The sequence below is a fragment of the Grampus griseus genome, assembly GCF_964374135.1.
Source record: "Grampus griseus genome assembly, chromosome: 16".
Lineage (NCBI taxonomy): Eukaryota > Metazoa > Chordata > Mammalia > Artiodactyla > Delphinidae > Grampus > Grampus griseus.
The window spans coordinates 10,283,107-10,296,011 of record NC_139010.1 but is presented as its reverse complement, the minus strand read 5'-3'; the positions used below and the strand labels follow the sequence as shown (position 1 = coordinate 10,296,011).

General features: G+C 34.9%; 1 protein-coding gene across 2 annotated transcripts in view; it reads right to left on the bottom strand.

Annotated features, from left to right (window-relative positions):
• RYR2 (ryanodine receptor 2) overlaps positions 1-12,905 on the bottom strand; it is a gene marked incomplete at its 5' end in the record, with an annotated part of 721,806 nt that overhangs the window by 352,462 nt on the left and 356,439 nt on the right. For both annotated transcript variants that reach the window (XM_082674159.1, XM_082674158.1), the window contains 3 exons: positions 1,208-1,343; positions 3,646-3,829; positions 12,746-12,867. In XM_082674159.1, the coding sequence (XP_082530285.1) occupies positions 1,208-1,343; positions 3,646-3,829; positions 12,746-12,867 (442 nt within the window). The remainder of the gene's footprint in view (positions 1-1,207; positions 1,344-3,645; positions 3,830-12,745; positions 12,868-12,905) is intronic.

Below are 12,905 nucleotides of genomic sequence, written 5' to 3'. Positions count from 1 at the left end.
TATACTTAAGAAATATATGCTGTATACATACATACATACTTAATATAGAATATATATTTTCAATAGAAATATATATTTTCTGTACATCAAGTCTCTGATATAAAATAATTCTAGACAGTCTGGAGGGATAGTACTGGATTGGAGGTAAGGACAGGCAGGACATAATGCCGAATGACTAGAGATAAATTGGCTGAAGTCACAGGTGAAAAAGAAGGGACAGACCAGCCGTGGGGCTTGAGTACTCCGAAGACTAGAACAAGTTATACACCAAGTATCAGAGAGTCAATGAAAGTGCATGAGGAAGTGTGTGAGGGCTTCCCAGAGTCTAAAATAAAGATTGGTGGAGAAAAGAAGTGGAAGCACACAGATTAACCAGAAACCTCACAATAGCCAGCTAGCAACACGGTCTCAGGTGTTTACATCTCAAACATCTGCTGAGCACCGTCTATGCACCAGAGATGGAGGCTACCAATGTATGAGGTGTGTGATGCTGGGTTCAAAGAATGGGTGAAGTAACAGAATGTAGCATTTCAGCCCAGAGGCAACTACGAAAGAAACTTTGTTCCTCCATTTCCTGATGAGGAAACCAAGAGGAGGGTGTATCTGCAATAATCATGATGCTACGGCCTTCTATCAGCTCATCCAGAACTTTCCTTCCTATATCCAACAGTTCCAACTAAAGTTCCTTTTCTAAGACATATTTAAAAGGCAGAAACAACAAGAACAAAAACAGAAGTGGAAGAAGAAAGCATGACTGTATTAACGAGGGAGAAGATGACAACGTAAGTATCCAAAAGAAGTGGGCATATATGATAAGAAGAACAATAATATGCTAATGTTAAGCCTCTGACGTACATCATCACACTGAAGCCATCCAACAACCTTATGAATGTCTGCAAAGCGTGAACAGGAATGCATCATACCACTGCAATTTTTGCTGAGCATATGCCAAGTTACCTAGAAGTTGCAGATACAGATCTCCACCCTAGATGACTCGCCCCCTTTAACCAAAGGCAAAACTACTGCTCTGGCCACCTGTCACGCTCAGAGATGGGTTTAAATACTAAACATCATTGACTTTAGTGCAACTAAAGTAAAACTTGAAAGCCTCAATTAAGAAGCATGTTATAAAGCTGCTGTAACTGTTACACGATCATGTTAAATAGACATAAGTCGGGTGCCTTGAAAGCCCAATCATACTTCTTACCCAGCAACTCATACAGAGAATTCAGAATCGATTTCCAAGATTCCCCTGCTTCTCTCCCAGCGACATCCGCAAAGTGTGCAGCGCTGCTGTACACGTGCAGCCTGTCTATACACTCGAGCACAAGGTTGATCATTCCCTGGAAGGGTAGAAAAGTCCCCATCAGAAACTGCGATTCTGCTCACAGGGAAAAAAAAATGCTAAGTTGTTTTTTTTTTAAAAAAAAGCCTGGCGCAAAGTAAGTCTGTTAATCATAAAGAACATTGAGCTCATTTACTCAAAGGACAGGAAGAAACACACTTGCATGTGAAATAAAATGTTCTTGAAATGATTCGAGTGGTTTTTACATCCTGAGTGCTATTCTCAAATAGAAGCAGAACAATATCAAAATATGTACTTCATACTTACATTTGCCAGGCTTAATAGTAGAATGATGAATCCATCGTAACAGTATTCTACCGTAAGTGAAAGGGTTCAGAGTGTGCCACCCCAAAATATGCCACTTTGGCATAAGGATTATTTTGGGCTGAAGGCAGTAGAGAAAAAGCGGACACGAAAAATTCCCTACCCTTCTCTGTGCCACCAGGAAGGGCAGGAGGATGCTTGAGACGATGTTTGATCTACACATCAAACTAGCCCTTACTGTCCACTAGTTTCTCCCATATATCTCCTTCCCACAATGTGTTGCCCCTCCAAGCTCAAAATTCCTTTCGTCTTATCACTTCCCTACAAATTGATTATTCTTTGTGTTAAGATGCTATGTAAACCTGAGTTCTAACCACTTCTTGGAGTTACCCATCACTGAGTACTCCCATGTATACACACGGTGCACACATTAATAATCTATTTGTTGTTGTCTTGTACATCTGCCTTTGGTCGGTCTAAACTGCAGGGCCCCAACCAATGAACCTGAGTAGAGGAAAATGATTTTTTCCCCTACCCTGCAAAAGCGTAAGAGCAGATCCTTACTTTTAGGGAGGACACCATCATCATCATCATCAATCATTCCTTTTTAACAGTAAACTGAAGATATATTAAATTAATAAAGAAAAGCTCATGAAAACGTATCTTTAAAGCAAATCAAAAATTCATTACAGAACTTTGTAAGAAGCTGTCTACTTTTCAAATTATGCTTTTACTTTTCAAATTATGCTTTCTAGATCAAGGTTGTCAAAATAACAAATTAAATTAACTTACTTCACACAAAGAATGTAAGAGGCATTATGACCCTAAGAACATTTCTAGGTTCCCATTCAGATTGTCTTATATGAGAAATTGAGAAAAACACTAATCCAAGTCAATATTTCAAAATTTCACAGCCCAATATTTCATTTTATTTTTCTAGATATTAAATAAGTGTAGTATACCTAACAGTTTGGCATGTACAAAAAGAAATGATCCCAATAAACGATTCCATGTTGCTATATTAGGTTTATGTTGACATTTCCTGTGCTTTCATGCCATTGTGAGCTCTAGATAGGTCATTTCTTTTCTACACAGTGAAAAAAAAATCCTCAAAAATTAATGTACGTTTCAACAGCTTTTGATGGAAAATTAGGAAACAGTTTTAAAACTAGAAGAACATAGATTTAGGAACTATGGGAACTCAACCATGTCCACTAAGCTTTTTTCTTAAATACTATTTACAAAGATACTTTCACTCAGAAAAATGCATTAATCCACATACAGGGGGCACTGAGAAGAACGGGAAGACTTGCTGATCTGGCCTGATGTGCCAGCTCAACTCTGACATCCTCCCACGGAAATTCTTGAATACATGGTACTAGTTTGGACACTAGCATCAGGACCATTAGATGTGTCACTTGGTCCTTCTGTTATTCTGCCTATAAAATATGCACTTGAGCTCTTTTTAGCAGGGGAACTTCCGGAAAATAAAATCATACATAGAATCTTAACATATGCAAAAGGAAAAAATGGGGGTGCGCTGTCCAAGCAGGGAGTCTGCAGCCTGCCTCCCAGGTGGCCCTCTCCCAGGCAACTTCCATCCCCAACCCAAAGCTCCAGTGGATCCTGAAGCATTTCCAAGGAGCCCCAAGGAACCTGCTGAACACTTCGAAAACCCTTGTACTTTCCAAAGCCTGTATCCATTTAGACGCTTTTGAGAGTCTGTTTTTATATAACGAGCATGAAGCAAACTACTGTGCAACAATGATCAGAGTGGAAGCTGAGCAGAGAGTAAAATAAAACGTCTTTTGCCAGAGAAGCAAAGAGTGTCATCTTTTAAAATTAATACTTACTGAGAGAGAAATAAAAACCGTTGCAGGATTCCCCCAAGGCCTGGTTCCCTCGTTCCCTTGTACGGTAGTACACCTGCTCATGTATATCTCAAAATGCAGATGTCAAATAGATAGAGAATCTTCCCCACCAAGAAGTTGCCCAAGACAACAACAGAAAAGAAACGATCATTGGTAGAAACTCACCTCTTCCTGGAAGAGATTCTGCCGATTTTTTAGAGCTCGTAATCTGTTCTGCTTATCTTCATGCTCTAAGTGCTCATCTGGTGGGTGGAAGTAGCCAATCAGGTCCTGCAGACTTAGACTTACAGACTCTATAGGTAAGTCTACAGTGGAAGCCTTCGCTTTTTTGCTGAGAGCATCAAGGCCCCTAAAATAAATAACAAATGTTTCTCCAATCAGTGATTCACAATTTTGTTTTATTCTTTTTTAGTCTATAGATGATTGAAAGCTTTACTCTCTCTCCCTATATGCCTGTAAAAGGAACATATAAGAAAGGCCCTAATTTTCCTCAAACAAATATAATGAATATATTCAAATGAGAAATGTTCTATTCCATCAAGTATATATAATGCTATATTTAAAACACCAGTATCAAGAGAAACTCATCTAGAAGAAAATCTAAAGGATCTGGAGAACCAATGCCTACAAAACCAATGGTCTAAATATTTAGAAACCAACTGATTTTCATTTTACTATAAAACACTATATACTTCACCGTTTGAGATGCAATTTCCTAGGCTCATAATTCTGACATTTACTTGTTCTGTTTTGTTTTGTTTTTGGCATAAACACCGTTAACTGCTATGCTATCACTGACACTCACTGCCATCCTGCCTAATTCCTGCCAATTTAAAGATATATCCCAATGATAATAATTTAGAAAATTCACTTATTAATCAGAAAACAATATATTAACATGTTTTTCCATTGTCTGAAAGAGATGTATTTAAGAAGTAGATTAAGAAACAGCATTGAGTTGCATTTTCTAACCTTTAAAGAAAAGCATATGACTGGCATGTAAATGTGTTAATTTGTTGGTCTTCTGAGACTCTGAATTTTAAAACTCATAGCTTTGTATGTATCTGGAAAAAAACACTTTAAAGCATAATGTTTGTAAATCAAAATTATTCCAAAATAAAAAGCTCAGTAAAAAACTACCCAACAGATACCATAAAAGAATGGGAAAATGCCTATACTATAGTTGATATAGTAACATTCCTATTAGTCATGACAAAATTTGATGCATAAATATTATACTTCCTTTTCTGCCCTCTGCATTGGCAAAGGTATATGGCAATATTTTATTCCAAGGAAATATTTCTTTCTAGTTATCTGACTGCATTACAATTTTTATTTTAAAAAACAATAAAAACCTTATAAATGAAAAATTAGCTTATCTTTGAACTTTATGATGCTATTAAAATATATCATTTACATAAATATTACTAATAATTTTGGAATATTATACTTCAGCTTTATAAACTGTTCAAATAGTAAAACTGCATGACTATCTTAAAGTTTCTACCTGTAATTCCAAATCAAGTACATCAATGAAATTCATCGATTACCTTGTCTTGCCATCTCTACAAGGCCTTCTATGCCCAAAAAGCAACAGAAAGGACTTGTCAGAAGAAAATTATTTCTCCCTTTCTAAAATGAATACTCATATGCAATGTAACATTGCTGTTCTAAACATTTTAACCCATTAATTCTAGTTGAATAATAAATATAACAAAGTCAAATTCAAATCCCATCATGCAAAAGTAAATAAAATTCAAAAGTAATTCAAATATAGTATCTACATTTTCAAACCTAAAGAGAAATAATAGCAAATGTCAGTTTTTAGGTTATTAGGTTGAATATATCTGCTATCAGAAATGTAACCATTCAATTGCTTTCCAGGAGAAGCCTCTTGTCAGAAAAATGCTATCCAAGACTCTTAAAAATGTTAATGATATTGCAGCCATATCTTTTTCAATCCGTCTCCCAGCATAATGGAAATTTTAAAAAATAAACAAATGGGACCTAATTAAACTCAAAACCTTTTGCACAGCTAAGGAAATCATAAACAAAATGAAAAGACAACCCACAGATTGGGAGAAAATATTTGTAAATGATATGACCGACAAGGGATTAGTCTCCAAAATTTACCAACAGCTCATGAGACTTAATATCGTCAAAGCAAACAACCCAATCAAAAAATGGGCAGAAGACCGAAATAGATATTTCTCCAAAGAAGACATACAGATGGCCAAGAGGCATACTGAAAAGATGTTCAATATTGCTAATTATTAGAGAAATGCAAGTCAAAACTACAATGAGATATCACCTCACACCAGCCAAAATGGCTATCATGAAAAAATCCACACACAATGAATGCTGGAAAGGGTGTGGAGAGAAGGGCACCCTCCTACACTGTTGGTGGGAATGTAAATTGGTACAGCCACTATGGAGAACAGTATGGAGGTTCCTTAAAAATCTAAAAGTAGAACTACCATATGACCCTGCAATCCCACTCCTGGGCATATATCTAGAGAAAAACATGGTCCAAAAGGATACATGCACCCCAGTGTTCATTGCAGCACAGTTTACAATAGCCAAGACATGGAGGCAACCTAAATGTCCATCGACAGAGGAATGGATAAAGAAGATGTGGTACATATATGCAATGGAATATTACTCAGCCATTAAAAAGAATGAAATAATGTCATTTCCAGCAACATGGATAGACCTAGAGATTGTCATACTGAGTGAAATAAGACAGAGAAAGAGAAATATATGATATCCCTTATATGTGGAATCTAAAAAAGAAATGATACAGATGAACTTATTTACAAAACAGAAACAGATTCACAGACTTAGAGAACGAACTTATGGTTACCAGAGGGGAAGGGATAGTTAGGGAGTTTGGGATTGACATGTACACACTGCTATATTTAAAACGGAAAACCAGCAAGGACCTACTGTACAGCACAGGGAACTCTGCTCAATGTTATGTGGCAGCCTGGATGGGAGGGGAGATTGAGGGAGAATGGATACATGTATATGTGTGGTTGGGTCACTTTGCTGTGCACCTGAAACTATCACAACATTGTTAATTGGCTATATTCCAATATAAAATAAAAAGTTTAAAAAAATGTTAATGATTCTAAGTTTTAGGACTCTCCAATAAAGAGACATTTTTCCTCTTAATTTATCAAGGACAAAAAAATGAAAAAAAATAATTAGGGAAAATCAAAGGTGGTAGAAGCGTGCTATGTCACAACAAAACTTAAAGCCATGAATTCCAGCTCTACATTTTATAATCTGAAGATTAAATCACATTACAAACATACATTCCTCCCTTATCCCATTTACTTCAAGAATACATTTATTCACTAATGTGTATAAAATGGATAACTAATAAGAACCTGCTGTATAAAAAATAAATTCAAAAACTAAAAAAAATTTTTTTAAAGAATACATTTATTAATATACCTGGAGGAAAAAAAGCTAGACCTTTTTTTTTTTTTAACAGTGCAGAAAAATAGAACCCTTTCCCGTATACATGAAAACAAATGCAAACACACACACACCCTCACACACACCCCACCACCACCACGACCCTAACCTTGGGGAGAGAGACCAGAAGGGTCACAGAAAATAAACTGCATAAGAAAAATACAAACAAACAAAAACAAAACCGATCTCAACTTCCACTCTAAGAAGTAGAAAAGAAAGGTCTGAGTTTACATTTTTTAAATGAGTCTCTTAATAGTATATATATCTACATTAATAAAATGAATACCTAAAAAGTTTACTTTGAAGAATATACGGATATTTTAAAATATTATAAAGATATTGAGGTTTTAAATACTCTTAGTGCTTTTATGAATGTGATAGAAGGATCAAACTATGTTACTTAAAATAACATACCCTTTACAATGTTCTGTAATTATGTAAAACTTTTCAAAGTTTCTAAGCTATATTAAAGAAGCTAGATTAAATTACATTAAGCTATATTAAAGCTATATAAATTCAGGAATTCAAATAATTCAGTAATATTAACAAGCACATAAGTAAAATCCATATATATAGAAATATATATATAAAAATGATGAATTAAATAATATAACCAGCGGGTGAGTATTCTAGAAAGAAAAGAGAAAAAAATAAAGCTAAATTAAAATTTAATTTTTGAAAAACTAATACATAATTAAGGTCAGTTAAATGTAAAAAAGAGAAACAGACTCATTATCTTCATCCATAGCATCTGTTACATGATCACAGGAAAGAGACACACTTTTAAAAGGAGATGCTGGATAACCAGGAAAAGATGGTAGTTTGATGATGGGCTTGTGATTAGAAATCTGAAGGAGAAAAAAAATACCAAAATAGAACTAGCAAAGATTAGACTACATTTGCCAGGGGAAACATGGAATCGCATCTCAAAATACGAATTTCATGTGTCAACTACATCTGAGTTGCTTTCAGCCAAGATAAAGTGAAACAACCCTCCTCCCCCTCCAAAAAAAACACAAGACAAAATATTTGGAGAAGAACACATTTCAAGACACTGGACATCAAGAGATAAAGGACAGATATGGTAACAACCAAGGTGAGTCCTACAATGGCTCCACTTTGCTTTAGGAGAAGTTCTAGGCTATGACACAGGTATGGGAACCCAGGCGAGGCAAAGAAGACTCCCTGAGTTGAGGAGACATTGCTGAGAGTCTGGGAGACCAAGGTTGCTAGAGTTTGCAGGACACAGTACCAGAGAGGAGACCGCTACACAGGAGTGGACTCTAGAGAAATACAGAGGGTCCCCCTCAAATATTCAGCAGAAGGTTGATCAACACATACACGTGAGAAAACTACCCAGGGCAGGGAACAAAGCCTTCTGAAATAATTAGAGAAAACAGTAACCAATACTCACACGGGATGTGAAATGGTGCCTCTTCCCATCAGTCAGATTGGGAACCCTTGTAATTCATGGGGCATCACGTTGAGTAACCAGATGGTCTTGCCTCAAGAGTGGGGAATAATTACCCCTAGATTTAACACGGATCTGCACCCACCCCAAAAATCCTAAAAGCAAATTCCAGAAGAATCAAACTTAACCAAGTAACTTAACCGCCTCCCAGAAAAACTCAAAAATATTGACAGGAAGACAAAAATATCCAGTACCCAACAAATTTACAATGTCTGACAACTAAACAAAAATGACCAGATAGGTAAAGAAGAATAAAATATAATCATCAATAAGAAGAAAAATCAATGAACCAAAAGAAAAAAAAAAGTCAGCTTAGAATGTTAAACCCAGAAAAAAAATCACTTAAAATGAAGGTAAAATAGGACATTTTCAGATATACAGTCGCCAAAGTTTCCATCTCCAGGAGACCTACACCATAAGAAATGTTAAAAGAAGCACTTTGGGAATAAAGATAAACTACCCACAGGAAATGCAAATCCTCAAAAAAATAATAAAGATTAAAACACCTGAAATGGTAAATATATGCACAAAATATTAGGTGCATTTGTTATTATTTAAATCTCTTTGAAATCTAATTGACCTTAAATAAAAATGATAAAAATGTACTGTGGGGTTTATAACATCTATAAAAGCAAAACGTATGAAAAAAAATCACAAAGACTGACCTGAAAGTAGGCTGTGGTAAGTTAAAGTTGTATGCTAAACATCTTAAGCAACAACTAAAATAACCAAAAAAGGAATTATAACTAACAAGCCAACAAAAAAAGAAGATGGAATTGCAGAAAATTCTCAACCCAAAAGAAGGTAGAAAAAGTAGGAAAAGGGACAAAGATGAGAAGGGACAAATACTGAACAAATAATAAGATGGCAGGCAAACTTATATATCAATAATCATATGAATATAAATGGACTAAACTTCACAATTAAAAGGTGGTGATTGCCAAATTGGATAAAAAATCAAAACCCAAGTACATACTGCCTCAAAGAAATGCACTTTGACTCTAAAGACAGTAGTAAGTCAAAAGTAAAAGTTTTTTTTTAATATACAATGCTAACACCAAGGAAAACAAGAGAGCAGAAATGCTGTATTAACATCATACAAAGTTGATGTCATAGCGAATATCACTAGGGATTTTAAACAGGCGATTTCATAATAAAGGGGTCAGTTTATTATATCCTAAATTTTTTGATGAATCTAATAACAGAGCTTCAAAATACATGAAGAAAAAAATGACAGAACTGCCAAGGAGAAACAGAAAAATCCAATTATAGTCAGATTTCAATACCCTTCTCTCAATAATGAATAAAACATACGGACTGAAAATCAGTAAGGAAGCAGAAGATCTAAACAACACTATCACCCGTCTAGATCAAATTGACATTCTTTAGCACTCCACCCAATGAAAGGAGAATGGGCACATGGAACATTTATTTTCCAGTGCACACAGAACATTTACCAAGATAGAACATATTCTGGTAGAGCAACTAACAGAAAACATTATGAAAATGTCTGAGAGGACTTGTAATTGAGTTGATTAGTATGACCTTGGCTATGAAGGTAACAGAAAAGGGACCGGTGCTTAGACTGAGTTGTAACACTGTTCCTGGTTCAGCGACAGAGTAAGGGCTATAATTTGTTCAGGCTGCCTCTGAGTAGCCATGCCTGTCTCTCCATGCAACCTACATACCTCCTCCTGTGCACCTTAAACCATCTCTAGATTACTTATAGGACACAATACAATGTAAATACTATGTAAATAGTGGTAAATACAATGGAAATGTTATGTATATAAACAGTTCCCAGAATGCAGCAAATTCAGGTTTTGCTTTTTGGATCTTCCTGGGCCATAAAACATGTCTCAATAAATTTAAAAGCATTCAGTTTTACAAAGTATATTCTCTGACCACAGTGATATTAAATTAGAAATCAGTAACAGAAAGATCTTTGGAGAACCCCAAATATTTGGAAACTGAACAACCTATTGGTCAAAGAAGCAATTAAATGGGAAACTGAAACACAGCACAACAAAGAGTGAGAGATGCCACTAAGGACAGATATTTTAGCACTAAGTGACATAAGAAAGGTCTCAAATCAATGATGTCAGCCTTCATCCTCTGAAACCAAAAAAAAGAAGAGTAAATTTAGACCCAAGGCAAACAGAAAAAAAGATTAAAGATCAGAATGGGAATCAGATAATCTTTTTAAATGATCATCCCTCCCTCAGTATCTACTGGGGGTTGGCTCCAGGACCTCTCTCAGATATCAAAATCTGTGGATGCTCAAGTCCCTTATATAAAATGATGTAGTATTTACATATAACCTACACATACTCTCCTGTATACTTTATATCATCTCTCGCTAACCTACATAATACAATGTAAATGCTATGTAAATAGTTGTCATCATGGTTCAAATTCAAGTTTTGCTTTTTGAAACATTCTGGAATTTCTTTCCTAATATTTTTGATCCATGGTTGGTTGAAGCCACAGATGCAAACTCCTTGGATACAGAGAGCTAACTATAGCTAAATATAGGTTATATAACTAACCTGTTTTATCAAGATAAGTATAATAAATGAATTGCATTCAAATAACCCAAACAAAAACTGAATTTCAACATGAAGCAGCAAATATATAATTCAGGAAGTACTTTTACCACAGAATCCAAATTTCCCATGTTTGGTTCTCTATCTAGTCAATTAAGCAAGTGTTAGATTCTAAAATTAAGCTTCCAAATCACAGACATTACTTTTTTTAAAAAAAAATATGATTGGTCTCGAGCAAAGAACAAATGTGGAAAAGCAAATCACATCCATGATGAATTATCGTATCTCGACCAACATACAAAATGCCATTTAAGACATACCGTCACTACATTAAGTCTAAACACGGATATAGTATCTTTCTGACAAAATATATTTTAAAACAAATAATCCGTTTTTTCTCTAGTATTAATTTAGCTCTTGCTTGCCAAATGGAATCTCCATAGTGCCTCTGAAAATACCACACAAGTCACAATGTAATAAAAATTTGTCTTTTTGTAGTTGAAGAAGTCAGTACTGATGTATATAATTACATAGAAAACAGACTATTTTAAGGATTTATGATTATTTTCCTCAATCCTTACAGAACTGATTAGGCTGTAGTCAGAAAGAACCATGGAAAGAACAAGCTGGAAAAAAATCTAAGTTGAACTGATCCTAAAATAAGTTATAATTTCAAAGTCAAAAATTTATTTATTACAAGAAGTACCATAAAAAATGATAAGAATCTGATGCTTACCCCATCTCTAAGCCTTACTCCCTCTAAAAAGGGTTAGGGTTTAGATGAGGCAGAGAGGTGAGATGAATACTAAGGATATGATGAAGCCGAATGCTGTGCACATTCTTTGATTTCATGAAAGCATGCACACAAATGCACACACACACAATGGGATGGTTTATAAAAGAAGCAGAGAATAATTAAGTGAATATTTATATAATCTTGGGTGGCAAAGGTCTTTCATATGCTGATTTATAGAGTAAACCATGATGAAAAAACACTTTAAAATCTTTCCAAACCAGTAAGTTGAGAAAATATTTGCAATTTATATATGATTATAGGAAATTAGTATCGCTAACATAACAAAAGCTCATAACAGCCTAATAGAAATATTATCAAATAATAGGGTAAATCACAAAGAAAAAAATAAATGAAGAAAACTGGTCAACACCCATTTTTCACAACTCTCACATAAGTGCAAATTTTTAAAATAATTATAAGTAAATATGTACCTACTATAAATAAATACATATACACATATACATCACTTTTTCCCATCAAATTGGTAAGCTTAAAGAGATACAAAATACCCATCACCAACCAGAGTATATATTGGTATATGTTCCCAGAGAACACATTGGACACAAGTTTGATTTAGTTTTGTAGATATGCAATTGTTTCCATTATTAGGGTGGGAAAGGTTACTTATTGCAAGAATCATTTTTTTGAGTTCAAAACTCACGAAGTATGTAGGCTGTACTACCTCCAGTGTGAAAGGGCTAGCATAGGGATATGTCATAGAATAATTCTGACGTACAGCTATCAATTATAAGTTACACATCTAATTTTTAAAACCACAGTCTTTTTTAAAAAATTCATTTCAAAGAAAGACATAAAATCATCTAACTAGCATTTTCTAACGGGCTCTGCAGAACTGCCAAATTGTATGAGATTTACCACCACAGTATATTTTAGAATTGTTTACTTGTAGATCTGATAAGAAAATTAAAATAAAATATTAAACCACCACCACAACAAAGGACAATGTACCTAATAAATCTATTGAAAAGGAAGACTGTGCTCCGGATGACACGCGCTGTCCGTGATTCTTCATGCTGAGATCTGGACAAGTTTAGGCCGTCATCCATGTGACCTTCATGATGCATAATAGCCTGCACGAAAGCAGAAATAACACCATTACTGCCAATAT